Source organism: Gavia stellata, chromosome 4 (genome assembly GCF_030936135.1).
Source record: "Gavia stellata isolate bGavSte3 chromosome 4, bGavSte3.hap2, whole genome shotgun sequence".
Classification (NCBI taxonomy): Eukaryota; Metazoa; Chordata; class Aves; order Gaviiformes; family Gaviidae; genus Gavia; species Gavia stellata.
The window spans coordinates 7685356-7713227 of NC_082597.1; the positions used below are offsets into that span (position 1 = coordinate 7685356).

The following is a 27872-nucleotide window of genomic DNA, read 5'->3' on the forward strand; positions in this document are numbered from 1 at the left end:
TTATTCCCGATGCAATATGTCCGTGTCCACAGTTTCATGAGGGCAGCAATGTCAGCCAGCATGAGGGTCTGTTCTTAAAATAAGAAGAAATACATGTGTTTATCCCTATAAATAGCACTTGGATGGCTTCCCACACCACACATCTCAGGTCTTTGAGCGTTTACTGAGTTCTTTGCTCTAATGTCACTATAAGATTTTTTGTAAAACTAACCCCAGTGCCTCTTGTGTTGCAGGTTGTATACACTGACCATGCAAATGGGTTATTTAGCCTTTAGCATCACCCCTAATATGTAACAGGAGCTTGCAGGGGTTTGCTTTCTCTGCCTGGTGAGGAGAAGGTGTTCCTGGTATTCCTTTTGTGCTCTCTTGATGGCTTCTAGAAGTTATTTCTGGCAATATCTTTCTTTTGTACAGCCACCTGTGTTTTTCTTATCTGCATCCCATTCTTTTTAAGGCAAAACTGGAAATAGGAGGTTAAGGGAAAATCTGTTGCTGATGTGATAAGGTTGCTAAATAATTCTGAAAAGCTTTTATTTGGTGAAACTGCGAGAAATTGATGACAACTAATAGCTGCCTGAAATTCCCCCAGGACAATGCAGGATTTTTTCACATTGAAGGCAGAGGGGTTATTTTTGTATTTCTGCATATCTAAAGAAAAGCAGCAGAACCTCTGATAGTGAGGTCATTTTTTTCACACAGAAATGTCCCAGCAGATGGAAATGAAGTTGGTGGGATTTTGATTCTGTAAGCATTAAATAAAAACTTATTATGGACTTTGGAAGGTGGCCCAGCTGCTGGAAGTCCAGCAAGATTTCCTTCAGCCATAAATTGCATGATAGGCTAATTCACTGGGGCTTTCCCATCCCTTACAGCAAAGCCAGTAACATTAAACCATTAAAGTAACATTAAAACTTCTGTGTCTTCCTAAACTCTGACTTTAAAGGAAAGGACAGCAAGACCGCCTGTATTTTGGCTCCTAACCCCTGCCTGTGCCAGGATGCCCTGGTATTCCCCTCCCACATGCCACCTCACAGAATCACAGAATCACAGAATCACTATGGTTGGAAAAGACCTGTGAGATCATCAAGTCCAACCGTCAACTAACACCACCGTGCCAACTAAACCATGTCCCACAATGCCTCTTCCACACGTTCCTTGAACACCTCCAGTGATGGTGACTCCACCACCTCCCTGGGCAGCCCCTTCCAATGCTTCATCACTCCCTCAGTAAAGAAATTGTTCCTAATATCCAGCCTGAACCTCCCCTGGCCCAACTTGAGGCCATTTCCTCTTGTCCTGTCACTCATCACTTGGGAGAAGAGACCAACACCCACCTCTCTGCAACCCCCTTTCAGGTAATTGTAGAGAGCGATGAGGTCTCCCCTCAGCCTCCTCTTCTCCAGACTGAACAACCCCAGCTCCCTCAGCCGCTCCTCATCAGACTTGTGTTCCAGACCCCTCACCAGCTTCGTCGCCCTTCTCTGGACACGCTCCAGCACCTCAATGTCCTTCTTGTAGTGAGGGGCCCAAAACTGAACGCAGTACTCGAGGTGCGGCTCCCTTCTCACATGCTTTCTGGTGTAGATCCTCAATGATTTGCCTCCTGGAGGAACATCCTTGGGTCCCCCTAAGCAGGAGGTTCATGCCCATCCGTGGCCAAGCCAGGACCAGCCCTTGCCCTGCACTCAGCCTGCTCTCAGGCAGGGTGCTGGTTTGGAGGGATGTCCCTGCCCGTGACTTGTAGTGGAGACTAACGCTTCTCAAGCTCTCACCAGCAAGGGAAAAGCAGTGCCAAAAGAGTCTGTTTTCTGCCCTGTGCCCGGTTTCCAGTAGCTCTGGCATCTTGCTGCATGACGCTGACTCCTCATGCAGCCCTTCCATCATGCACCCCTGCGATAGGCTGTGGTGATCTCCCAGACACAGAGGTAGATACCCAAGATGTGTAGATACTCAAGCCATGCAGAGGAACAGGAGAAGAGATGGATGTGTGTAGGAGAGGGATTGAAAGGCGCTGGAGAGGCAGGGGCTCTTGCTGGGGTTCGTTTTTCTCTGCTCCCCCCCCTTGCAGGGTTATAGCCCTCCAGCTCTGTGCTGCTCAGCAGTTTGCTCCTACCTTTTGCTGCCCTGAGCGTGTATAAATCACAGCAGCCCTAACTTGTGCTCTTGTACCTTTGCCAAGGTAATTAGTACAGTGCACATTTGAAGAGAGTTATTTCTCTCTCCAGAGCAGCCTGCCAGCGCCTCGGCATGCACAGCGCTGTCTGCTCGCCCTACAATGTTTTATCAGAGCAGTTTGGTTTTGTTTAAGGAAAGTGCTGAGGAAGGCAAGAAATTAATGAAGGGCTGTCAGGCTTCTTATACGGAGCCCAATGTGTCCCCCAGGGATGAGGGACAGGGCGGTGGCTCCGAGTGCGTTTGGAGGAGCAGTTTTCCTCCAGCCTGGACATCTCTACCGCAGTGGCCATCCTAACAGTTGCAGTGCTGGTGCTGTCAACTCCAACCTTTCCAAACCCCTCAGTAAAGCACCCAAAATCTTGAGGGTTGTGTCAAAAGAGGAGGAAGGTGAAAATCAGTTTGTGTGCATCCCTGCCAAAGGCTGTGGGATGTAAGCGCTGATATTTATTACATTAAAGCAAGTTATATAAATGTTCTTCATAGATACCTGTAGAGCTGGAGCCTGGTTGTGGATCCAGTTTCTGCATTAGGTTACCAGATGTTTTTCCTTCATTATCCAGGCTTTTTGGCATTTGCTTAAATGCACCATTTTTAATGGCCCTTCTCACATGCCACTTCCACCACTGAGTTTCACGCAAGAGTTGCTGCATTGAGTCCCATACACAAGCACGTGCCCATTAAGTAGGTATGCAGTCCTGCTCTGAACGTAAATGCTTGTCTGGCATGAGGTTATCTTACTTGCTTTTGATAATGGCAGTCATCCAGTGGGACACAAATGAGGACTGGCTCATCTGCTTTGCAAGATAAAGAGAGAGATTTCTGATTCAGTTGAACCACAGTGGATTCATTATAATGCTGCAAATTTCAGTAGAGTTCTTCCAGGTCGATATGGATCTGACGCAGATCAACATCTCACTCAACATTTAAATTATTTATCAAGCACACTGGCTCCTCAGAGCTAATGAAACATTGCTCCTTTCACCCTCAAGTGTTGAGTTGGTTCAAATAACCTCCAGGGAAGCCGGCTGGCTTTGAGTTATAAATAACTTGAGTATTTCATTTCTTACATTTCCCCCCCTTTCTCTGTTGTTGCTGCAGTGTAGTATTTCAGCTAGATCTTCAGTCTGTTTATAATGTCTGACTCTCTTCAATTAAATGCTTTATTGAGGTTGATTGACTCAGGGTTTAAGAAAACTGTAGGAAAAAGATCATTTCAATATCGGCAAAGTATATGAAAGAATAATTTACACCATAGACTAGAGATAAGAGGAAAAAAAGCGTCATCTCTAAACGAGACAATACAGGCAGAAAGGCCTGTTTAACTGTGAGCAGGATGGGTTTGCTAAAACCTTGGACCAGCCTCAGAGGTAAATCAGGCACGTTGCAACATTGGTACTAAAACTTGAAGAAGGGGTATCTTTGCTGGCATGTCTGCACAGAGAGGGACAGACTACTGCATGCAGCATTGGCTGAGGTGAGGGATCTCTCCCACAGTCTTGTGGGGGGATGCACACAAACTGATTTTCACCTTCCTCCTCTTTTGTCACAACCCTCAAGATTTTGGGTGCTTTACTGAGGGGTTTGGAAAGGCTGGAGTTGACAGCACCAGCACTGCAACTGTTAGGATGGCCACTGCGGTAGAGATGTCCAGGCTGGAGGAAAGCTGCTCCTCCAAAGTTTTATCTCTGCATTTGCTTAATGCAGTGCTGGATGTGGTTTTCCCATGTCTGCAGGGCTGGAGGAGCCCTACCTCAGCAGAGTGACTATCCTGCTGTCTGCAGCACTGAGAGGCTGCACCCTGAGTGTTTTAGCTCAAACTAGGCAAATAATGTTCAATGTTCTGCTTGTCCTGGGGCTAGGTTTTCTGAGAAGTCTGATTATAAATGCTGACAACCAGGACAGGACTGTCATTAGCCTTAGGCAAGGTAGGCAATTTGATGTGGGCAGCAAAATCACTTGCAGAAATGAGAAAGGGAGAGGCTCTCCGTGTGTCTCTGTAGCAGTGGCAGGTCCATGTGCAGCCGTGCAGGCTCTGCTGCGGAGGTGGAGTGACTCCCAGACATCCTCCTTGCAGGGACCTGGGGACGCAGAGCCCAGCACAAGGCACAGACACATCCTGCCCTCTGTCTGATGGTGCTGCGGGGCTCCTTGTCCTGCTTTGCACCAGCTCTTCCTCCACATTGTGCTGGAGAAGAGGTCCATGCAGGTGGCCAGTGGCTCTCCAGATGTACAACAAACTTTCATATACAGCTACGATCTCTTGCACAATATGGAGACCACAGGTTGTGCTCAAAGCCTGTCCTGATGCCGTGCAGGTGACTGGATAGGTGTCGTCACCTCTTGTGTGTCCTCGGTTCCCAGGGCTCTGCTGTGCCCACACATGTGGAGGGCCACCGCAATGCCTCTGCACCGTCCGGGAGAGGATAAAGGTGGTGTAAGTGGCTTGTGTAAGGTGTCGGGTGAGAACAGTCCAGAAGGACAACCAGAGCAGTGAAGCCAGTATGGAGAAGACTCTTGGACGGGGAATGGCTGTGCTGAGGGACGAGAGGGACTGGTGCTGTGTGGATGTAGGTTGTAGCCCATGAAAACTCCTTTTATCACATGTATGGGAGAGGATGGAAGGGCTCATGGCTGTGTAATAAAACTATTCCTCTGGCTAAACACCCAAAAATATGCAGAGGGAGGCCAGGATAGCTGCATGAGTCAGTGCAGGATCAACAGCACCGGGTTTCCATGCAGAACTCCTCTTTGTCCAGGATGCCACCAATCTCCAGAAGTGACTTTACATGTCCCTGAACAAAATTCTCTTGTGGTAGTGCTTGTCTGCTTTAAAACTTATTGGGGCAAGTCTTAAAAAAGAGTTTCTCCTTCTTCTCCCTCCCTTTTTCTCACCTTCTTGGTCAAGACAGGCCCGAGGGTCACGTGTCTCTTTTCTTGTTCTCCATTAGGCTCTGTGGGTATCCCCCTTTCTATGATGAAAATGACTCCAAACTCTTTGAGCAGATCCTTAAGGCGGAGTACGAGTTTGACTCTCCATATTGGGATGACATCTCTGAGTCTGGTAAGAAGCTACTACTCATTTAATTGCAACAATCATTCATGCATGTCCACCTGTTGCAGATCTCCTCCTCTGGGCATGAGAACACACCCTCCATCATGTGTGGAGCTCATTTTAACAGAAAATCATTGGGAATGTGCATTTCTTTCAGCTCAAATAGTTATGGGAGGTTATTTCTGCAGGAGAGCAAATCAAGTACCATTACACACAAAGCACTAAAACGTAGCTGGAACAGAAGATTAAGATAGCAGAAGACTGTCCCAAGAAGACAAAGCAGTTTAACTTCTCCATCATATCCAAATAAAATGCAGATGGTTTATGTGTCACTAATAATAATAAGGCAAGCTAGTTCGACTCTGTTACTAGAACTGTACTGCAGGTCCGAAGCGAGTCTGCAGTGTGTACAGCAAAGACAAAGCCAAGAAATTAATGGCTTCCAAATGAGGCGGGTAAGCAGATTCAAAAACTGGGAGTGCTGTCCGTGTGGTCGGATCCAAATAGCTGCCCATATGCTCGCCCAGTTCCCCACCCGGTGCAGAAGACATCTAACCCATAGCGCTTGCCTGTGCCTGCTCTAGTCAGTCTGGCAGAGAGGCAGATATACCACCCTGCTACAGCTAAGTGTGCCTGAAGGCTTCTGGCTCCAGCATGGCTCATGGTCTGTCAGCATCAGTATCCATAGGTGACGGCAGGGGCATGTTCAGCATTGCACCCTGTGTGTGCCACTGACATGCTGTGTGGTCTCCAGGAGGTCACACAAGCTCGCTGTCCTTGCTCTGTCCAACCTGGGGAAACATCTGCCATTTCACACAGGAGAATAAATGAATTCTAGGAACATTTTATCAGACAAAAATATCCCTAGAAATGCAGCTTTCTGATTCATTAGTACTACTGATTAAGGCAGGGGAGATATAAAAAGAAGTGTTTTATTTTAAAGATGATTATATATCCTGTTATCTCTGCATAGAACAACATTTCATGCTGCTTACATCTGCGGTCCAGATATCATTGTGATGGATTGCTTAAAAATATATGTGATGAGAAGGTTTTTTAAGCCCATAAGGGTTTTCTGAGAAAATACAATGGTCTGCTGGCAGACCCCTTTGCATTTTGGGGGGAAGTCCATCACCTAAATCAGCACAAAGATTTTCCTGCCATATTTGGCTTTGCTGTGGCTCCTTCAGCTACTCTCTCCTGAAACTACTGGATGCATGCCATGCTGTGATCTCCCTTCCCTCCATTATAGTGTCGATTAAAAACACACTACCTCATGCCCAAGGGAGTCAATTTTCCTCAGTAACTTGTTTTTAAATATGCAACATGTCCTCACAGCTGCCCATGTGTGCAATTGCTTGGAGTGAGCAACTAGAAGCTCCTCTTACTGTGGTATCTGACCTCCTCCTTGCCTTTCCCACTCAGTTCATCAGCGTCTCCAACAGATGTGGCCTTATGCAGACCACTAAGATGGTCAGAGGCACTTGGGTGACCAGGGAGCTGGAAGCTGGCAGGCTTGATCTCTGCTGACTCTGAATTATTCATCCTACTCCTAAATATATCTTCAGGAGTAGGTGCCTTCAGCTTTTACCTGCCATATTAAATAGCTTGGATTTCATATATACTAATAAATGACAAATGACCCAGAGCCATTTTCTGGCACTGTGGCCAGATGGCACTTGGTGTCCTGGTCAACGCTGTTAGCTGATCATCCTGCAGCAGAACTGGACATCAACCCTATTGCTTTAAGTTATTCTCTCTTTCTTTTACAGCTAAAGACTTCATTCGGAATTTGATGGAGAAGGATCCTAATAAAAGATACACCTGTGAGCAAGCAGCACGACACCCTTGGTAAGCAACAGTCACTGCTGTGTGAAACCCTCAGGACAGAGAACATCATTTTACATTCATGGGTGGAGGTGTCTTTTCTGTCACATAGTATACTAACCTCTACTAAATAACTCTGTGCTCTTAATCTTACAACCCCTGCCTTTGTCCTCCAGATTTTCCTGGAAAATCATGATGGACTTTAATCTCATGCACCGCCCTGTTGAGTATCTGTATAAGGATTCAGTGAAATGCTGAATTATGTATGTTGACTGTAGTACAGCAATGCAATATGCCAAAATGATTGAACCCAGAAATCATATTTTGGCGCAAAAGGTCAAATTCTGCAGGTGTGCAAAAATCTGGGTGTCAACCTGCTCATGAGGTCCTTGCCAAAGTAGTATCAGAGCACTTAAGAGCATCTCATGAAGTAGGAAGTCCTCGTGTGTGCTTCACAGATGATAGTCCACCTCCTACTTGCAGTAAGGACCTGGTTTCACATGCTGTTTACCCTCTCTTGTTGAATGGAAGAGATAGGAAACCCTGGAGAGGGATTGGATCAGCTGAGTCTGAATTGGCTGTAGCAGTGCTATCTCTCTGCAGTCACTACAAAAGTACCTGGTCTGAATGTATTCATCATTTAGACCTCTGTTAAGTGCTTTAAATTAGATGATACCTTTGCGCATGGCTGACTTCACCAACATTACCTAAGTATTATGTAGCTGAAACAAGAATGGCTCATGTACTTTTGACCAACCTCGAGTGACCGAGCATCAGCCACACTACCAGCTGCACCCAAAAATGGGCCTTGGATGTAAGTCTTTTAGGGTTGGGATCATTATATGAAGCGAGGTGTTATTTTAGTCGTTATAATAACTGCAACAGAAAGGAGTCAATGGCATGACATTTTCACGCCAGGTACGCATTAGACTGTGTTTTTATGCTGTCACAATTACCACAAATACCATTTCCTTTTGCAGTTTCTGGAGCACTGGCTGGATAAGAGCATGAAGCTGTGCATTTGCAGGGGAACTGAAGATTTTTCTGAGCATTCATAGCCCCTCAGAAAAGCAACTGGGCCGGTGTCAAAACTAGCTCTACAGCTTAAGGGACCACAAAACCATCCTGGCGATGCAGTTTGAGCCCAGAGATCAGCCTTGAGTAGTGCAGTTGAGTGTAAAACACATGGTAGAAAAGCATGGGCATAGAAGTTTTCAGTGATTTTTTGAGGTAGCACTGCTGGGAGTTGGAGACATTCATTCAGAGGATGGAGTCTGCATCTCTGAGGCTGGGGAGCTTTATCAGCAGGGCTCTGGTCACCTCTGCTTCCTCAGCAGATGTGGCTTTTGGACATGGTTCTTGACCTTTCTAGCTCTGAAGGGACAGAACTTGGTACCCAGCTTAAAATCATGTTAAATTTCAAAGCAGAGTAAAACATAATGGCTGTAGCTCTAGAACAAATACTTCAGTTTGGCTTCAAGGGGTTTATGCTCCTCTCTCTGACACTCACTGGTTTGTCTCATCTCGTTGCTGTTTTCAGTCCTGGGACTAGTTGGAAAGTAAATCCTTTCAAAGATTTTTACCGTTCTGGCTTACTTGCTGATAAAGTTTTACCAATACACAGGCTGATGACTTACCCCCATCATTAATTAACAATTTGGCAGTCATGAAGGCTTTCAGTAAGTTATGACTACACAAGTGGTAGAAATACAGTGAAATGCCACTGATTTCTCCATAGTGGGAATGAGGTACCTATGTCTGACTGCAGATTGTCAGTCGCTGTGATTACAAACGAGGCTGAAGATAAGATTGAGGCTCAGCCTTTACAATTAAAAAGTTTTAGGAAAGGCTCGGGATGCAGAAGGTGATGTAAATCATTGAGAAAAGCAAGGTTCTCCATACCAACGACAATGAGAAACATTATACAGATGGTTATTAGCTGCATCAGTGGCTGGCATCAATACAAATGAGAGATGAGGAGAAGTCAAGACCTGAGCCTGCCCTTTTTCCAATGTCCCATCAATAATTGCATTGTCTGTGTGACAAAAAGGAAATCTGGAAAATGAAATCCAGCTTTCATGAGATGAAAATAAAAAAAACATTTCTAAATGATACTGACCTGAGCCTCAGGAAATTAAACAAGTTACAAAAGTCAATATTAGAGAATCAGAATAAACAATGGGAATGCAACTCCCAGCAGAGAATGAGGTGACCATTTGTATAACTCAGAGGCAGATTTTCCAAAGCCTTACATCCAAGGTACACAAAACATAAGCATCCAGCTCTTGGCCCTGCTACCTCCGTGTTGGTTGCTGGAGTGCAACAAAGAAACGTGGCACTTGTAAGACACACAGCTTCTGGGCCCTCCTAAAGGAACAAAATGATAAAAAGTGTTTTCATTCCTTTTTTTTTTTTTTTTTTTTTGTTCTTTTGCATGTCATGGCCAAAGGCCAATGGAAACTCACAGACTGCTCCATAATTTTTTATATTTTCTACAGAATCGAATCTTCCATTTAAAAACAACCCCCTAAAAAGGGTTTTCCCCCATTTCTGTGGCAGGGGGTCTTCTTCTGCCAGGCTGACTTTGTAAGGCAGTGGTTCATTTGCAGGGCTACCTCCCAAGCATGTGAAGCATGGCTTGGGGTCAGCCTTCAAGAGTTCAGGCATGCAAATGGCACCGCAGTAGGGAGGGATAAAATATTCACCATGTTTCCATACCCACTCCAAATCCACCTCCCCTCGACATAGAGACAATGTGTGCCAGTGCATTAAAGACCAGAAGGACAGTTGTACAGTGAAAGCAAAGCATGGAGGTTTCCAAAGATACAGCTTCAGATCTGCCTCTGTCCTCCCCAGTGAGCTCTTGAGCAAAACTCGGTATCTTATTCCTCCGTGCTCTGAAAAGCTTCATGTACCATAAATGTTGCAGTTATGGACCTCTCTGGAGAGTGGTGCAGTGATTTTTTGGAGGGTTTGGATCCTGTAGCGATAAAAGTTACTAAAATGCCTTTTTGGATAATCAAGGCTACTCACGCGGATATTATCTGTTATTTCAGAGTTAGTGCTAGGATCTTCTTTTGCCAAGCCATTGCTCAAGAGGCATTTTCTGCCCAGATTGCTTATGCCAGGAAATAATGAGGTTTTTACTGCTTCTTTTCTCATTCTAGCCACTATATCTGTTGCAATGGCATCCTGCCCTCCCCTTTGAAGGAGGGGAAGGCCTTTTCAGTGGAGGAGGAGGAGAGCTCTGTGCTTCCTCTCAATGGTCAGTTGTGTCCTTCTCTCAGCCTGGGCATAATTTAAGTTTCCAACAAGTCCAGGCTTGAGTTCCTCACTCTCATGTTTGCATTCAGCGTTGCAACAGTCAGAGACAAGGGTGCAAGTGTTTGGCCAACAGAGAGAGGCTACCACGACTTTTATAATGGGGGCATCCTGTACCACCTTTTCACATGAGCATGTATTTTTCAGCATACATCCCCATTAGCAACATCACCTTCCCTAGTGCCTACATAGCATTGTCTTCTCTGTGTGTGATCAAGAGTAATGAGGTATGTAAGACTACTGGCTTAGTGGGAAGAGGTGGTCAGAGCAGACTTCAAGTGGTCCCATAAATGATACGCTCTTGCAGAGTGCTTACACTTCAAGTAGCCCCTAATGACATCTCATAAAAGGTGGGGATTTTTGTCTACACAACTGGTTCTGTAGAGCAATGTAACTGGAGAAGCATCTTCGAACCCTAGAGTTCAAAGTGAACTCCTAATTCCACTGAGGTTAATGGGAGTTTCACCACTGACTTCAGTCAGAGTTGGGATTTGCCTCCTTGTCTCACCAGCGGAACACAAAACATCTGCCCGAGTCACTGGTGCTGTGCAAATAGTAGATAATTAATATATACAATGAAGTGGCTCCATGAAGTGACATTTTCCAGCTTTCCCTTTTTCTTCCTCCTGTGAAATCTGCCCCTGCAGTATCAGATCATTGGGATCAGACACAAATTAGGAAGAAATCTAGCACATCATGAGTACTTAACACATGTGTTATAATACGATTGTGATAAAAATAATTAAGTGTGCATGAGATGGCTACCTGGCCAGGAGATTTTGTTGTTTCAATATATAACATTTGCGAAGAGCAAACTGATTCCAAAATATACCTCTTATTTTAATTAAACATGTTTTTATTAAAAATTTCCAAACAAGGCTTGCAAGAACTGGATCTTGCAAGATAATTGCATTTGTGCCTTTAAGGTTAATAATCTCTTTCAATTTTGGGAAACTGCTCTATAATAGCCAGCTATTCACATGACTAAATGTTTGTACACGATCAGACCCTAAAAAAAGTAAATACTTCTTCCCAGTGGCCCACTTTTCTGTGCTGTATCTGCTCCCCACATGCCTGCATTTACGTGATGTTTTGCTATTTATAATCAAATGGCCTTGGCAGGGGGACGGTATGTTAAACTCGGAGTTGGCAGAAAAGGAGGCTAATAATTGCAATGAAGTATGGTAGCAGAAACAGTACAATATGTAAGACTTGTTGGTATAATGATTACACCCCAGCCTGTACAATCTGTCCCTTTATACAGATTTCTCCAGTTTAATATAGAGGTGACTTGTGCTTTCCATTGGGAAAGTTATTTATTTTATAGCATATCTTTCACTGAGGTTTGCGCTGTTTATGGTGTGTTGCAAAGGTGTAATGTTCTGCTTAGTTGTTGCACTGTGACTTCAAAAAGGACATTGAAAATGAAGGTAACAAAAGAGTGGGGTAATTTTGCTGCAGCTTGATACGTTTTAATGTTTCCCTAGCTCATATTAATGACAGCAATTAAGTTTATTAAATATATTGCCATGTCAGAGCCCACATCCTGTTTAGGGCAGTCGCTCAGGCTGCAGTGACTAAGGACGAGCTGCAGAAACCCAAGAACCTGTTTTTTGCAGCTGTAGGATCACACTGCGCTCCCCATCAGGTCAAGCTGGGTCCTGCAGCCTCAAAATCGGCCTCCAGGCTCTGGTCAGAGGGAGAGAAAACAGTCCTCAGATGGCGAGGGGAAGGTCCAACAGTCAGGAAGCTAGTACAGGAATTGGAAGGCATGCCGTACATTTGTTTGCTCTGTCACGCATTTCCCAAGTGACCTTAAATGGGTTTACCGCTGTGTGCTGAAGCCAGTTATGGCATCGAAGGCAGCTTGGGACATCTAAAAAATGTATCGCCTCCCTGTATAGACTGTGTAGGGGAGAAGGAGGTTGTGGCACCTAAATCAGACACCTGTGTCCACAGGTATGAGTATGGCCCTCGCCTTTCCCCACTGCTCGTGCAGAGGGAGAGTGGATACTTGGGACATGCCGACGTCCATCCCCGCCTACGCTGAAGAATCGCAAAGCTTTGGCAAGGACTGAGCCTCTGCAAATTGTGACCGTGACCCTGAGTGTTTATTATGTGCCAGAGACCACGAGCCAGATAATAATTTCCACCCAGGGAAAGGACATGGTTTACAAAGAGCTCAGTTCTCAGACAATGTTGTTTGAAGTGTGAAAAGGGCTCCCTGAAGAGAACTGCTGATGTTTACAACATTAAATCAAACTCTTATCGAGTTCGTCCCTGCACTCTATTTATTTTGGAACGTCACTGATACAGTATGTGTGTGTGTATATTTATATGCATGCATGTGTATATGTGTGTGTATATATATGTGTGTGTGTGTATGCATAGAAGTGTTATGATCTTTCAGCATTATCCATTACAGCTAACTCCATGTTTCCTGTCATCATACTCAAGAGTAGTTCCAAGCACTGTTTGGCCAGCACAGCATTTGAGTTGGCTGCCTTCAGTATGAAGGTTCAGAAAATAATGGTAGATGAAGGACTCTGCCTGCCATCGTGGGCAGGGAGGATGCAGGAGACTTGTGCTTGCAGTATGCTAACAAAGAACCGTCCAAAAGGAAATTTACTGGTTTTGTCTTTGTTGGAGGTTCCTCTCAAAGCTTAGAAGTCCTATGGCCAGATAAATTGCTGTGATAGCTTTGGACCCAGGTAGAGAGCTAAAATAAATTAGATACTGTGAAATAATATTTGATTATTACTTTAGATTCCTTTCATGTACAGGGACAGATTTGTTATGGTTATTCATGAGAAATACCCTTCTTAGCTCCTCTGGAAGTATTTGTGATGGAGAATCATCAGATTGTAGCCCTTAGTATCCAACTCTGTGTGTTGAGACACATATATTTACAACTGGATTTAAGACGAGCTTCAGCACGAAGTTCCTCAAACCATTGTCAGGAGGTAGCTGCTTTCAGGTGCTGCAAAACAGGGACCCCAAGAGAAAAGCCAGGTTCCAGTTAGGCTAATCAGTCCTCACTCAGTTCTGGGTGATGCTCAGCATGGTAATAGATCATGCATTATTCCGATTTTTTTAATTTTCTTTTTGTATGTGTGTGTGGTAGGTAGAAGTAGTATTTTTTACTGGGCCAACTGGTATAGTTGGTAAAAACAAGCTTCAGTGCTGACACAGTTAACTTCAAAGTTAACTGCAAAGCCAAGAATTATTGCTCAGGGTTTCACTAGATATATATCAGTTTGATCATCTCTGAAACAGAAGATGGCTGGGAAAATGGAGCTGGTTCCTGTAGGAGAAGGGTATGTTGTGCAGGGGAGGGAGGAAGAAAGAAAGATGCTAAGTTGTTTTTGCCCTAAAAGGAAAAGCAAGATGGGTTATAGCCTGGGGACTTGGAGACATAGGGAAAGGTGGAAGGGCAATTATAACATGCTCTAAAACCAGTATGTCTATTAAATTTCACGCATTATCTTCTCAGCATCGGAACTAAAGTTCGTGATTAAATACATTCAGTGTAGATGTGATGATGCTCATGATAGCCACCTCGGGGTGGGTTTGTGTGCCCAAAAGTTTATCTCATTTTTCAAACTCTAAAAGTTGATGGTATAAAAGATATGACTTCTACCTGCTCACCTCCACCTCTCTTGCCTTTGTCCTTAAACCACCACACCTCCAGCAAAACACCACCAGAGAATGGATATTAACATTTCTTCTGTTTTCCTAGAAGTAAAATATACTATAAACAGTGTAACACCACGAGTATTTTACAAAAGTTTCAAGAGCCTCCAAGTGCAAAATACAGAATAAAAGCAGAGTCCTCATGTTACAGCATTGCATCATTAACAGGGTAGCTCTTCAGAGGTGGCTTGGAGAATGATCCCGCACCAGCTTTGGCAGCCAGGGCTGCATTTTGAGCCACACCGTTCAGCATACCAGCACGTGTTTGGACGGATCCTGCTGCACTCAATCAGCCCCAGCACTGCTGGTATTTTGCTTCGATGAGAAACTAGCATCTGCAAGGTGCTAATGCTGCTGAAGAGACCTTAGATGTAGGATAGTCCCCATGACTGTATTTGAGAGCTTCACGGGGTCCATTCCCTTGTAAAGTAAACAACTACTCTTCTCCCTCTTTGGGAAACACCCAAATACTCAGACTATTTTTTCCAAAATTACCAGAATTGCATCATGAACATAGAGTTAATGGTAGTAGAAGACAGTTTGTGAACTATTGGAACCGGCAGTTTCTTATTGAAACCACCAGCATTTCAGAAAATGATCCCTAAACTCAGAAAAATATATAGCCTGTTTTTGAGCTACACGCCCGATGAAAAGTTTCATATAGCAAAAATGCATTTGCAAGTCCTTGTGGAGGCTGGCAGGAAAGATCTTCTGGAAGAGCTGGGAAGGGTATCATACCCCAAGAACTTGTTCTGCCCATGTTTCAAAAATAAAATTTGACAAGAGGGAAACATGATCTGTGCTTATACAGCTTGTTAAAAAACTTGTTCATAAAGCAAAATGCTTCATTAGCTTCAGAGGAAAAATGCTCTTTGCAAACGTAAGTCATTTTCTCTTTGCAGCTTGGTCTTTTTGATCAGTTACTGAACGGATACTTTGGCTTGTAGCTGTCCACACGTTAAGTGTTTGGCTTAGTTTTCTTCTGCAGATCCGTGGTATGACCGTCAGTGCTCCCAGCTGGCTCATGTTGAAGACACCTGCCTTCACCGAGGAGGTGTCCTTGGACAGAGCAGAGGGCTCATGACATTTTGGAGTGACTCTAGGGCCTGTCTGCACCAAAAGGCTGAGCGGGTGCAAGGAGAGTGGACGCAAATCTGCACACACTTGTGCACCTAAGCTAACGAGCTGTGCAGGGCAGGCGATACAGCTAGAGTCTTCTCAGGCTGCTGGGTCATCTCTTCATGGAGGCAGTCAGGGACACTCTGTTTCATGTTACTTGGGTCATGTAGGTGTGGCTGTGGTAAAGCTGTAGGAGCTGCTTCACATGATGATGTCATGCTAGAGAAATAAAGAAAATGCACTGTATGGTGGGTGCAAGGCCAGGTGGGCTCTGTGTCCATCTGGGAGTATATACTGCATGGGATCCATCAGGGTCTGTGCTGGGCCTGGCAGTATTGCCTGTGAGGGACAGAGGATGGAACAGTGAACATGATGCTTAACCTAGATGCTGCCTCACCAAACTTTTAGCTGCCTGGCCCCAGTGGAAAATCCAGACCAACTTGCCTCCCTGTCAGTGGGAAAGGTGATCAGAAGGAATCCTTTTCAGAGGAAGATCCGAAGATCTTCCAGTTCTCAGTCAAACACCTCCCCTTCTCCATCAACAGCATAGGGACCCAAGAGAGGATGTCAGGTGCCATTTGGGAACCATGCTTTGCTCATAGTACCAGTTCTTCTGTCTACTTGAGATAGAGGTTATATGGTTGTAGCAGTCAGCCAAGTGCCCTTCCCAGTTGGAGGTGGGCTACCCTGAATGGGAACCCTGTACTCTTGAATAACTCAGTATAGATCAGCTCAGTTGCAACAGGATGGGATTGGTGGCTCTCTACTCTTGGGAGATGGGAGTTTAGTCCCTCACCTTCCTCCCAAGAGTAAGTAGTTCCTCTCATTTCTTTCACCTCTTGGGTGAGTGTTACCAGCAGGAAGGAGGGGAGCAATTTGGAGGAGACTGGTCCCAGAGAGTGCTTCTTAGATGTGCCGTTGACATGAAGGTAGAAAAAGCTGCATGTCCTTTGAAGAACAAGGCTACAGTTTGGAGTGATCTGGGCAAAATGAAAGGAATGTCTCCAATTCGTGGAACACGTAAATGGAAACAGCAGGCTGGGGTATGTAAGCAGAATATCATCTTTAGGAAACACAAAGCAATGCTGCCATTCTGCTGCCTTAGTTGGAAAACAGCGGACAGTTTGGGTACCGCCCTCTAAGGAAGATGTGGACTAGTTGGAGAAAGTCCAGAGAAGCTCACTAGATCAGAGGATTAGAAAATATGAGTTATGAAGAAACAGTGAAGGAATCAGTTTGTTTAGTCTAGAGAAGAGAAGACGGAGAGAAGACATGATAACAGTCTTCAAATATGTGAAAGGATGCTTCAAAGACAAAGGGAATAAACTATTTTCCATGTCTTCTGGGAGATAGTGGGGCACTGGAATAGGTTGCCTGAGGAGTCTCCATCTTTTGGAAATCTTTAAGGACTGGTTAGCCAAATATCTGTCAAAATTATTTTGACAGTGCTGGGGTGGGACTAGATGACCACTGAGTCTCCCAGACCCTCTGATTATTTTATTGGAGGTCCCCAGACTGAGAGGCTCTGAGCCTGATGGATTCTTCAATCTCTTACTATTTTTTATTGCTAATGGACATTAGGTTTCTACACCATGGCTAAAAAAATGATTTCTTAAAACATCACATACAACATAGGAGGCAGTCTTTGCTTCCTGGTTTCACCTGTGTTAGATAGCACTAATTACCCCAGCACATGGCCCAACATCGGTTCACTATGGTGCTTACTCTTCCAACAGACCTCATGCCTTGAGAAGTTAAATGAATCAATAAAATTCCCTTGAAATTATTGTGTTTACTGGAGATTTGGATGTGTCTTTATCTGTTCAAGAAACTGTGCAAGATCAATTAAGTTCTTAGGTTGAGTGTTGTTCAGCTTAAGCTATTTGTGCAGCCTGTGCTGCTTTAGTGAGCGTCCATGTATCTACTTTACTGTAAATCTACATTAATCATGACGAATGGCTATGTACATTGCAGGGTGGCAGGAAAATCTCCAGTGCAAACAGAAATCAGACAGGTTGGAGTGGCTCTGGAAGCTGCTGCATGGTTGAGGCTAAAAGTAGTCTCAGCCTGTTGATATTAAATCTTTAGATGTAAAGAAAAAAAAAGGTAGAATGTTTTCATCTAGGGCTGTAACGGTGATAGAAAGCAGCCGTGCACCAACAAAATAAGGTCATACCTCTTTGTAGCTGCCAGACCTACAAGCCTTATCTACGCTTGCTTTTATTGCCCCAGATTTTCCACCACTGCTGCCAGCAGAGACAGCAGTGGGAAGTTTGAGCCCTCATGTGAATGAAATCATCATCACTGCAGGAGCAATCACACCTTGGACCAGCCTTCTCTGTTGAGGAGAAGAAGAAAGAGTGTTCAAGCAAAGCAAAAGATCTCTTAAAATTTGTCTTGTCTGTCCGTTTCAGGATTGCTGGTGATACAGCGCTCAACAAAAACATCCACGAGTCGGTCAGCGCTCAGATCCGGAAGAACTTTGCAAAAAGCAAATGGAGAGTAAGTGACCCATCCTCAGGGATAACACTTACATAACTCTGCTAATGCGGCAGCCACACAGCCACACTTTCAGTGTGTTAGTGCTTTTGCGGCCCAAAGTTTTGATCAAAATAGTTGGTCCAGTCTTAGGTTACGTGGTCTTGTGAGGCCTTGTAAGGAAGTTGCTACTAACCAAGTGTATAAACGTAATGAGTGTGAGAGATGGGGCTGGGGCTGCTCATAGATACATCACCAGCAGTTATATGCAGAGCTGGGGTCAGCACTGTGGGGGGACATTAAGCAATGCAGACACCCTGTGTGTTGGTGCAGGGAAGGATGTGTCAAATATGACTTTTCTTGTAGGCTGCCACATCCCAACTGAGTGCTAGAAGGAATGACGGGAAGCAGGCCCAGGGCAGGAATGCGTATATTGCTGTTTCTAGATTAGAAACTAGAAATTGGGAAAAGTTTGAAGATGATGGGCACATTCACTTCTGACAACTCTGAGCAGCCAGGAGAGGAGCAGAAGTAACCCTTCCACCTCCAATTTTTTAATTCTTTCTTTCCTTCTTGTTTCTTTGCTCCAGCAAGCGTTTAATGCCACAGCGGTCGTGCGACACATGAGACGGTTACACCTCGGCAGCAGCCTGGACAGCGCGAGCGCCAGCGTGTCGAGCACCCTCAGCCTCGCCGCGCCGCTTCCTGACGCAGCCACGCGGAAAGATTGTGAGTAGCTGACATCCCGGCAAAGCTCCCGCCACGGCAGCCGAGCAAATTCACGGGTTCCCCATCTTCTCCTTGGCCCCCAGGCTGCAGTCCTCACTGCCAGTAGGTTCAGCTTTGTACAAGCAGGTGTTTAAAGTAAGGACTGAAAAGGGACCGAGCCCTTCATTTTTAGCTGCCCAAAAAAATAATGATTCCATTGGAAAAGTTTATGCACTAAAAAAAAACGAGTATTCGGCTCACTGCGTTTTTGAGAGAAAAGCACTGTTTCTTGTGGAGAAAAAGGGCTTTCGCTTGGGAAAAAGACCCAGACCCCCACAGCAAAAAAGTTTTGTATTCGGTTGAAAGCTGAAAAAGTTTACTCAAACTGTTTATGTTTGAGTTTCCAGTATTATGATAAGACATTTTTCTGTAAAAATTGGCTTACTTTCCATTTCCATTTTCCATGGGGGAGACTGATCCTGCCAGTCTGACCCAGCTTCCCTCTCCCTGGGCCAAATTAAGCTCCTGTACGAAGAGGCTCATTTGTCTGAGCAGGACTCAGGCTCTGTACACCACAGTGGGACTTGGCCCGCTGCCTTGTTTGTTATATGCTATAATTGAGATCTGCAAGCTGCCCGATGGAGTCAGATGCTTGGGATATATATTTTTTCTGAACGCCAGGGAAGGAGACATGGCAGTGAAGGGATCATTTGGAAGACAGAAATGCTTCCTTTGCAATGAAGCTTATTCAATCTCTAGCTTCTGAGCATTTCTTTTATTCCCCTCTGTCCATCTGTAGAGATTTTTATATCATGAAATGGAGGGACGTGGACTTTACAATTAGAGGAGGTTATTTTAAGGTGTGGCACCAAAAAGGAATGCTACTAGTTTATGGTATGGCAAGTCAGTGCTTACTTCACTGGGGACTGAAGTAGTTGTTTCCAAACTATACCCCACACTATTCTGGAATCGAAACCACCTACTATACAGGACGGATTTTGGATGGTGCCACTGTCTGCCTCTGCCACCCGTGCCTGCCAACCTCTGCTCCTTGATGAGGACATGCCACTAGCCGCAGTCCCCGCGGCTCTGTACGGAAGCTGTGGTTTCTCTTCCTGTCATGGGCATGGCTCCCCCCGTGGCTGGGGTGGGATCTGCCTCCTGGGCACTGTGTGAGATCTTTTTCCCAGCCTGTGCCGTGGCTGAGCCAGAGCAGAGCCCCTCGTCTCTGCATCCCGGGCCTGATGGGGATTCATGCCCAGTGCCCAGTTTGCAATGACCAGTGCCAAATCCTACAGCTGCTGCCGAAAAAAGGATCGCTGTGCTCCTGGCGCACATCTGGCACCTGCAAAGGAGCAATGCAGCACTGACCGGCTGCAAAGCACTTCTAACTGGCAATGCAGTGATGTAGAAAACTCCTTACTGGGGAGAAACACGCTTTTATTTTGGTTCCTGCTGCAGTATGGCTAAGCTGGACCCCAGTTAGGTCTAGAGCATCTGATGGCATGCTTGGCTGTTAAACTCGTGGGTGATTAATCTCCACCCATCCATTTGATTAATCTCAGATGGTGTTAATCAATAGAATTGACTAGTCTGAATATTAATGGAAGAACATCTGTGAACAAGAAGGGTGGGAACAGAACAAAGTCTGTTTAACCGCTACAGAATCCAGCAGGTCCCTGTACAGAATCCAACCATATTTCACAGTGATGGAGAAGTCAGCCAGGATATGAAGGCTAAAACCAGAGGTGTTAAGATAGGTGATTTTTTTTCATGTTGGAAATATGAAGCAGAAAATTATCAAAAGATTTCCAAGCATCCCAGATTGCCAGACAATACAGAAGAGCTTCTCTTCCTCAAAGAAAAGAGTTAGGAGATGCTGGAGCCCCAGAGAACCGGTGAGGAGAGCCAGCAGCAAATACAAGGAGTGACATTAAGAGGGAGCTGATATAACAGATTCACTCTACCAAATACCTCCTGTTGGGAAAAAGGAAAGCTCAGAGGTCTCTGTCCTGCCTCTTTCTTTTTCAGTGGTTTTCTCTGGGGACAGATTTCTTGCACAAGGAAGATCCCATGCAACAAGTTACATCAAACAGCTGTGCCACCATTACAAAATATAATACTGCCTAATGCTATTAATAGACATGTAATGAGCTCTCCAAATAGTTTCAAATGCAGCAATTTCACATCATTGAAGACAATTAAATGCAGCCTTCACCAGAGAGTAGGTTATGTCAGGCTGCATCCTAATTCCGTTCTCTGTATTAGGGCAGAGCAGAGATGATGCATTAGGCTGGATTATGCTACCTGTCAGGAAAGTCTAAGTGAATCAGTCAGGATTTCCCAAGTGTATTGGCCTGATTCTCACTCCATGCCTAGTTTATTCTGTTTAGACATGATTGGACTGCCTAGATTAATTACAGCACCTAGATCTCTGTATTTTTAAGGTAATAGATAAATCGCAGCGTGAAGCCAAGATATCAAATGTCAGTACTGGTGGGAAGCAGGATGTGGCCAAGTGTAGGTACAGCATGGTTATCCCTGAGTTTGAAATGCCACCTTGAAGCACAGAAAAGTAGGTAAAAGTCATAACAAGCATGAAAAAGATCCTGAGTAGTCAAGGGGCCATATCAAACTCCAGTTCGAGAATATATTAGGAATTCAGGACTAGAGGAAATGGCCTCAAGTTGCGCCAGGGGAGGTTCAGGCTAGATATTAGGAAAAAGTTCTTTACTGAGAGAGTAGTGAAACATTGGAATAGGCTGCCCAGGGAGGTGGTAGAGTCACCCTCCCTGGAGGTATTCAAGGAGCGTGTGGATGTGGCATTGTGGGATGTAGCTTAATGGGCATGGAGCTGTGTGGTGTTGGGTGGGTTGGTTTTTGGTGTGTTGTGGTTTGTTGTTGTTGTGTGGTGTGGTTTGTTTGGGTTTTTTTTTGGTGGGTTTTTTTTTTGTTTTTTTTTTTTTGGTTGGACTTGATCTTACAGGTCTTTTCCAACCTTAGTGATTCTGTGATTCTGTGATTAATACAGGTTTCATCCATCCTTTATTCACCAAACTGGAAAAATGAACTGCATTTCTAATCACTCTGAGTCTGCATCTTGTCAGAACGAGGTGACTGTGCTGGGTCCCTCTTTGGCAGCTTTTTTCACATTGGAGTTGCCTTTGCACATCAGTGCCTACAAGGCAGCCAAACTGCATGGAGAACTGCACGTGCTGGCAAAATCTAAGGATCTCCCCTGTGGGGTCTCAACAGCCACTGGGAGAGGGGTAGTTCATCCGTGGAAAGGATATATTTTATTTCTCTTCATTAATGCTTTCCATAGAAACTGCTGACATGCTGGAATAGCAAAATCTTGAATCTGTCCTTCAAAACCCAACCTACTTTGGGTTTTCAGGGATTATGCTTTGGAGGGTTTTGTCTTTTAAAGCTGTGGTGGAGGGTTCACTGGAAGCAGACACTTTTATAAACATTTAATTTAGCTAAAACCCCTTTTTTCTCATAAAACTATCTGCCAGAAGTCTTTGATTAGTTCAAAAGGAACTGCCTGGGTAAATTTTGAGTCCAGATATCCAACCTACGTCAACCTACGTCTCTCAACTGGAAGTCCTGGAGACATAGTAGCAAAACCTGGAGTGACATAAGCTGTTGCTAGAAAGATGTCCAAGTCACACAAATCTAGATTCCCTCTAGGTTTACTGGAACTCATCAACAAATTTGACTCACTGTACTTTTTTGCAGGATGCCTGGGGGAATTTTTTTAGTCCAGGTGCACAGTCTGTTCATTTAGCTAGATGGCCATGATGAGAAGTTTAATCATCTTTAACATGCCCACAAGGAAAATTATTCTGAGAAAGTACAATACTGGAGGGATTTTTGAATCTCACAACTCTTTGTCTTCAGCCCCAGAAATGTGGAATCGCTCTGGTTGAACACGTACTAAAGCTGGACATTTATTCATTGTGACATGCGTGTGCAACTGCTGGTGGTGGCAGTAGGCAAACGGCCATGGGCCAGGAGGGCAGAAGATGCCCCGTGGAGGTACCCAGCCAACCCACCGCTGTGGGAAGAGCAGGAGCGCCGTCTCCAGCTGCGGTCCCCTCCACTCTGTAGCGTGCTACGAAAGAAACTCAGCTTTGCCCACATTGCTGCCTCCAAAAATAACATTTCTAACTGTGTTTCTGGCTTTCCTTTTAGGTATGTCTCCATCCACTCTCTGTAGTTTTGTTTCATCTGCTTCTTCAGGCATTTCTGCGGTAGGAGGGGACCGGAGACCCAGACCCACCACAGTGACCACAGTGCACACGGGGAGCAAGTGAGAGCTGGGGCGGCGAGGAGCGGGCAGGCGGCTGGGCTGGCAGATTGCCTCTGCACGATCCCACCCTGCGTTGCACGCTCAGCGAAGGACTAGAAGAAAGAAGATTTTTTATGGCCATATTTTATACTGCAATTCTGAAATGTTTCATTTATCACAAACTGCAATGACTCCAGGGGGAACGGATCTAACAGTCTCTGGTGCTGTACATATATATACATATATATATAAATATATATATATATGTGAGTCTAGCAATGTTCTAACTAATGAACACTCATTCTTTACCCCAGTGATTTACTCTTTTCTCAGTGTAGGTAACAGTATATGTTGTATTTTTTTTCCATTAACTACGAACATCTCAACTGGATTATTTAAATAGAGATACTTTTCTGAGCATTATATTTTTTTTTTTCTTTTAAAAAGTACTTCCAGTAATGTCCCTCCTTCCAGTTCGCTGGGGGATAGGCTATTTCTGTAGGTAGGAACTGACGTTAACTTTGCAACATGGGAGGATTTCAATAGCATGCCATTTTTCACTCCTAAAATTGGACTGCAAGTCTGCCTGGCTTTAGCAGAGCTGTTACTGCTCAGATTAAGAAACTGTTGCTTTCCTTCCCCTCGTCCTCCTTGAAAGCCATGGCAAGAGTTAAATTGCCACCAGCTGGGAGTCAGCTCATCCTTGGCCTCACTCCTGTAGTGCTGGGGATCTGCAGCACCCTTGTTTCAGAGGAGAGGCAGGCACACAGCGCCGGTCAGGAGCCGACCAGAGCTGAGTGAACGAAATGACAGAGTATGGTCTCATCCTGCAGCTCTTATCCCCTTCGAGTCACTGTGTGTTATGGGCAGAGCGAAAGAAAAGGAAGACGCAGGGCAAGGAGTCATAGTCCTCCTCTGCCACTGACTCGCTGTGCTGCCCTCAAGCAAGACATTTAATTCACCAGCCTCCTCCCAGCTTGGCCTCTGGCACGGGGCGCATCCAGCCCAAGGGGTCTGTGCCAGAGGTGCTGAGCACCTGGGACTCCTCGGGGCTTCGCCTGGTGTTGTTGATGCTTAGCACCTCCCAGAGTGGCCAAAACTGAGTATCAGAAACCAAACAGAAAAGTCTGGACCTTAATCTCTGCCTGCCTGGGTTTCACCCCAGCAAGAGGGGTGATGCTTGCACCCTTCTGTGAAGCACTGGCAGGTTCTTGGGTGCAAAGCATAGGATATGGTGTAGCGTTGCTCCATCACACTTAGCTCTTGCCGAGGGCTGGCGAGGAGCACTGAGCTGGGAAAGCAGGTCCTCGACGGAAGGCACGGGCACATGCAGGGGCAGTGGTGGCACTGCCTCCCCCTCCTCCCCAGAAGCTCATATACAAAAGCAAACTCCATTTCCCCATTTTTTTAATTACTAAATTCATGCCCTTCCCAAATGCCGTGTGCTGGTGCATCATTGAGGAACAGCCACTGTGACTGTTCTGCAGCCATGCATTACAGCCATGCATTACAGCAGCTTGAAACGGAGAGGAGAGCAAATCTGCCCAGATTTGCCAAAGGGCTCCAGGTTACTTCCACACCATTGCCAGCTGTGATTTTCCTTCGAGGAGGAGAGAAGGGAGGCAGGTGGCAGAGGCAGGCACCCTTCCCCGGCTGCTGTGAGCTTCTTGCACACCAGACAGGTCTATCCCCAAGCCATTCCCTGCAGCGTGCTCTATTGCCATGCTCGCCTCATTTGTCCTGCACAAGAAGTTGTGAAAGCCAGTCACTGGCACAGCTGAATGTATCAGGCAATAGTGACCATGCTGGGAAAAAACATAAGATACATATTTTTCATTGAGACTTCAAAATCCTGCTTCAGCTTCAGCGGATTGGCTTCAACTGGCAGAGCCGGGATTTCATCCATTGTACTTTGAGTGCTAAAAGCTGGACAAGCGGGTGGCAGTGAGCGGTGACTCTTTTTGAAAGAGCCACTCCTCTGGTGGCACTTACAGCTGTTGCACCCGATAGATCTCTGGTTTCCTCAGTATTAAGCCGCTCCCTGTTTTCGGAGGGCTGTGGCACATCTGAGTGAGCCCCTGGAGCCCCCAGTGCCCCCACCGTGTTGCAGCTGGCATGGAGGCTTATGCGGAAAGGCTTCAACTTCAGCTTCTCATTTTAGGAAAGATGCCAGATATTGGTCTCTTGGAGTTGGTAGCAAAGCTCTGTATGATTTCCCTGGTGAGGACTTCTGACCGAGATTTGGACCAACTGAAGGACAGGGGATCTCCTTGCTGCAAGTCACATTCCTGTCCCCATCCCCTGGCCATTGCCACCATATACTCCTGCCCCATTGGCAAAGAGTAGGAAGAGCTTTATCGGCATTTACCCTCGGAGCTCCTTATGTCTTGCTGCAAAGGTATCTGAAAATGAGCATAATACGACTTAAACTCATTCTAAGGCCACTTTATTTTGCCAGCCTGAATAAGGAAGCTTTAGTTTAGGAGAGACTCCTATCCCAAAATATTGAAGTTATTTTGGACCCCCGTGATTTCATAAGCCCAGCTGGCCCTATTCTGCTCCAGTTGCAGGAATGTAAATAGGCAGTCTCCCGGTTTGGCGTCAGTGGAGCTCCCCACATTTACACACGTGCAACCAAAAGCAGGATTTGGTTAGGGAATATTTTTGTCTTTGTAGAGTGGTTTTAAAGGTTAGGGCTCAAGCGTTCCCTCTTTGCCTTCTCTTCTGAAACCTGAGGTCTGGTTTGAACTTGATGTAGTTGCTGAGGCCACTAATCAAAATACAGCATCCAATCTTGCAGAAAAAAAGAAAAGCAAATGGATTCCCATCTGCAAAACAAAGAGCAGTGATGGGAGCAAAGGCAGACATGCTGTCCTGCAGCTGGGGGGGGGTTCCCATATGCTGGCTGCCCTTCCTTGCTGGATGTTTTCTGTGTTTTTTGTTGGGAGGGGTATTCTTTTCTTCCACACTTGGAATTAGGGTGATTTGTTTTCCTTCCTGTAAGTAATATTCTGCTGTAGTTGTGTAATTTATCGTCATTCTCTTTGGCTTGCTATCAACTGCTGGGATCTTAAGACAAGAAACAGAAGCACTTAAAAGCAAAATTGTTTCTTTCTGCTACAACTTTGGGTGGTGGGGAGCTCTTCTTTTGTATCAGTGAAACACAGCTGTAGACCTGACCAGGGTTCACCACATGCTTAGAGAGCTCTCCTGTCATTGAGTCCTGAAGTATCTCCTGGTTAAAACTTCTCAGTTTAAATCTGGGCAAATCTGTTAACTGGGATGACTTACCCAGGCCAGATTTATGGAGGGGGCTGGAGCCATTTGCCCCTCGGCAGCACAGCCTGGTATGGCAAACACTCTGGCATTGCTTGCCAGGGATGCTCCAGTACCATTGCATGTCCTTCCCCTGCCCCAATCCACCTCTGCTCAGCCACTCTCACATGAGAATGCAAAGCCAGGAGTAAATAATGTGTGCATTTCGGGAAAGGGCTAATAGCCCCAAAGTAGAAGATTCAAACCAAATCCCCAACTGGCCTTGCCATGAAGAACCAGGTAGAACAATCCCTCTGGGCTCTTTCCCAATGGACCGTCCTATTAAACAATGTGTGGTTTGCTCCTTGCATGAGGACTTCAGCCTGGACTCACCTGTCCGTTTCCCTTTCCTGCACCGATGTGTTTTTCCTTTGTAACTTGTTTTCCTCAGCTCCTTCCCCTTCTTCTTCTCTGCTTGCAGCTTTGATTGTTGATTTTTACCTCCAGAGTCACAGAGGCCATCTCTGATGCCAACAGCAGTGCTCTTGCTGGGAAAACAAAAAAAAGTCCAGAAAGCCTCCAGCTGGCCCCTTAGCCTGCAGAAGAAGTTGTGAGGACAGGCTGCCTGTGAACTCTGCGAGCTGAAAGTCAGTATTCCAGTGACAGGGGCTTCCACTGCTGATTTTGCATGTGACTTCATTCCCAGTGCATCCTAACTTTCTGCTGGATCACCCCTTCTGCAGCACAAAGTGGATATTGGCCCCACACCACGGCTAGTGGTGAAGTAGGAGTATGGGGAAAACCTGGCAGTGATTCTGTCCTGAGACTGTGTTACTCTGCTGGTAATGTGTCTTCTGTCCTGGTTGCTATTGTACAGGTGCCATTAGAGTAGTGGGTGCAGAAAGAAAAGGAGGATTTTACGTATGCCTTGTGTGTCTGTTACGGTTGTGGTGCTGAAATAAAACCAAGAAATGATAGAGGTTCGTTCCTGATATGAATCAAACCACAAAAAGGGGTGTCAGCCCACTGGTAGACATCTCCATGTAGTTCTGCAGTAGGCATTAATAGGGATTTCCGCTGTGCATGTGTCCTGCATACCTCCATGGCTATTGACAGTACTTTTTTCAATAACCAGTTCTCCTTCTGGGCCCCTGCCCGGCCCTGAGGGACTTCAGGGCTTGTCCAAAGCTCTTCCCAGCCCCAGAAGCCAACACAGCTCCTGACCTCTGGCTTTTCTCCCCAAACCCTCTACAAACCAGAGCGCAGACCTCCAGGGTGCCCCAGAAATGCAGTGGCAGTCAGCCCTGAGGCTGTGACCCTATTTTTAGTAAAACAAGCCCCCAGGGAAAGCCAGATAGCTTTCAGCCATTGGTGAGCAGGGACAATATTGTCCTTCGATGTGAACTTGGCATTAACTAGATCAGATATAGGGAAACCTGTGCTATTATTTCCCCCTGTGGTAACAGCTCCATCCCTGAGCAGTGCTGGGTGAGCACTACATAAAAACACCAGACTGACTTTGCCAACAAGTTCATGCAGACTGTAGCCTGCTGTTTTTGCAACAGTTTCTAGACTGAAAATAAGAGTTTCTAGACTGAGCCCCGAGGTACAGAAGTACCATCCTTTCAGCATTTGGTAATTCCCATTTAATAGGATTACTTGCGTTCTTGCTCCCATGCGTATTTATCCATCTGAATTGGGGCCTGAATGCATCCCAGAAATTATTCATGGGAAGAGAGTTTTGCCTTCGTTATCATGCTTATTTGCACCAGAAACTTGATGCTAAGAATTGCACTCATTCAAGCAGAGAGTGGAAACACACCCGGAGACTACAGCATCCAAGGAAAACAGCATCAAAACCAAACGTGGAGGATTAGTTGGCAAATCACTGTGAGCAATGGCCGAGTGAGGAAACGGCAACCTGCTCACAAGCATTGCATGAACAGAGTT

At 45.5% G+C, this 27872-nt stretch overlaps 1 protein-coding gene across 2 annotated transcripts in view; it reads left to right on the top strand.

Moving 5' to 3' along the window:
* The window catches only part of CAMK1D (calcium/calmodulin dependent protein kinase ID), a 233833-nt gene extending 207307 nt beyond the window's left edge, over window positions 1–26526 (top strand). The window contains exons 7-11 of one of the 2 annotated variants that reach the window (XM_059816627.1): window positions 5124–5236; window positions 7000–7078; window positions 17602–17689; window positions 18256–18394; window positions 26404–26526. In XM_059816627.1, coding sequence (XP_059672610.1) covers window positions 5124–5236; window positions 7000–7078; window positions 17602–17689; window positions 18256–18394; window positions 26404–26450 — 466 coding nt within the window. In that variant the 3' untranslated portion in view covers window positions 26451–26526. Of the gene's footprint in view, window positions 1–5123; window positions 5237–6999; window positions 7079–17601; window positions 17690–18255; window positions 18395–22570; window positions 22693–26403 lie in introns of those variants that run through there. The other variant, XM_059816626.1, reaches the window with a different exon arrangement.
* The last annotated feature ends 1346 nt before the right edge of the window (window positions 26527–27872 follow it).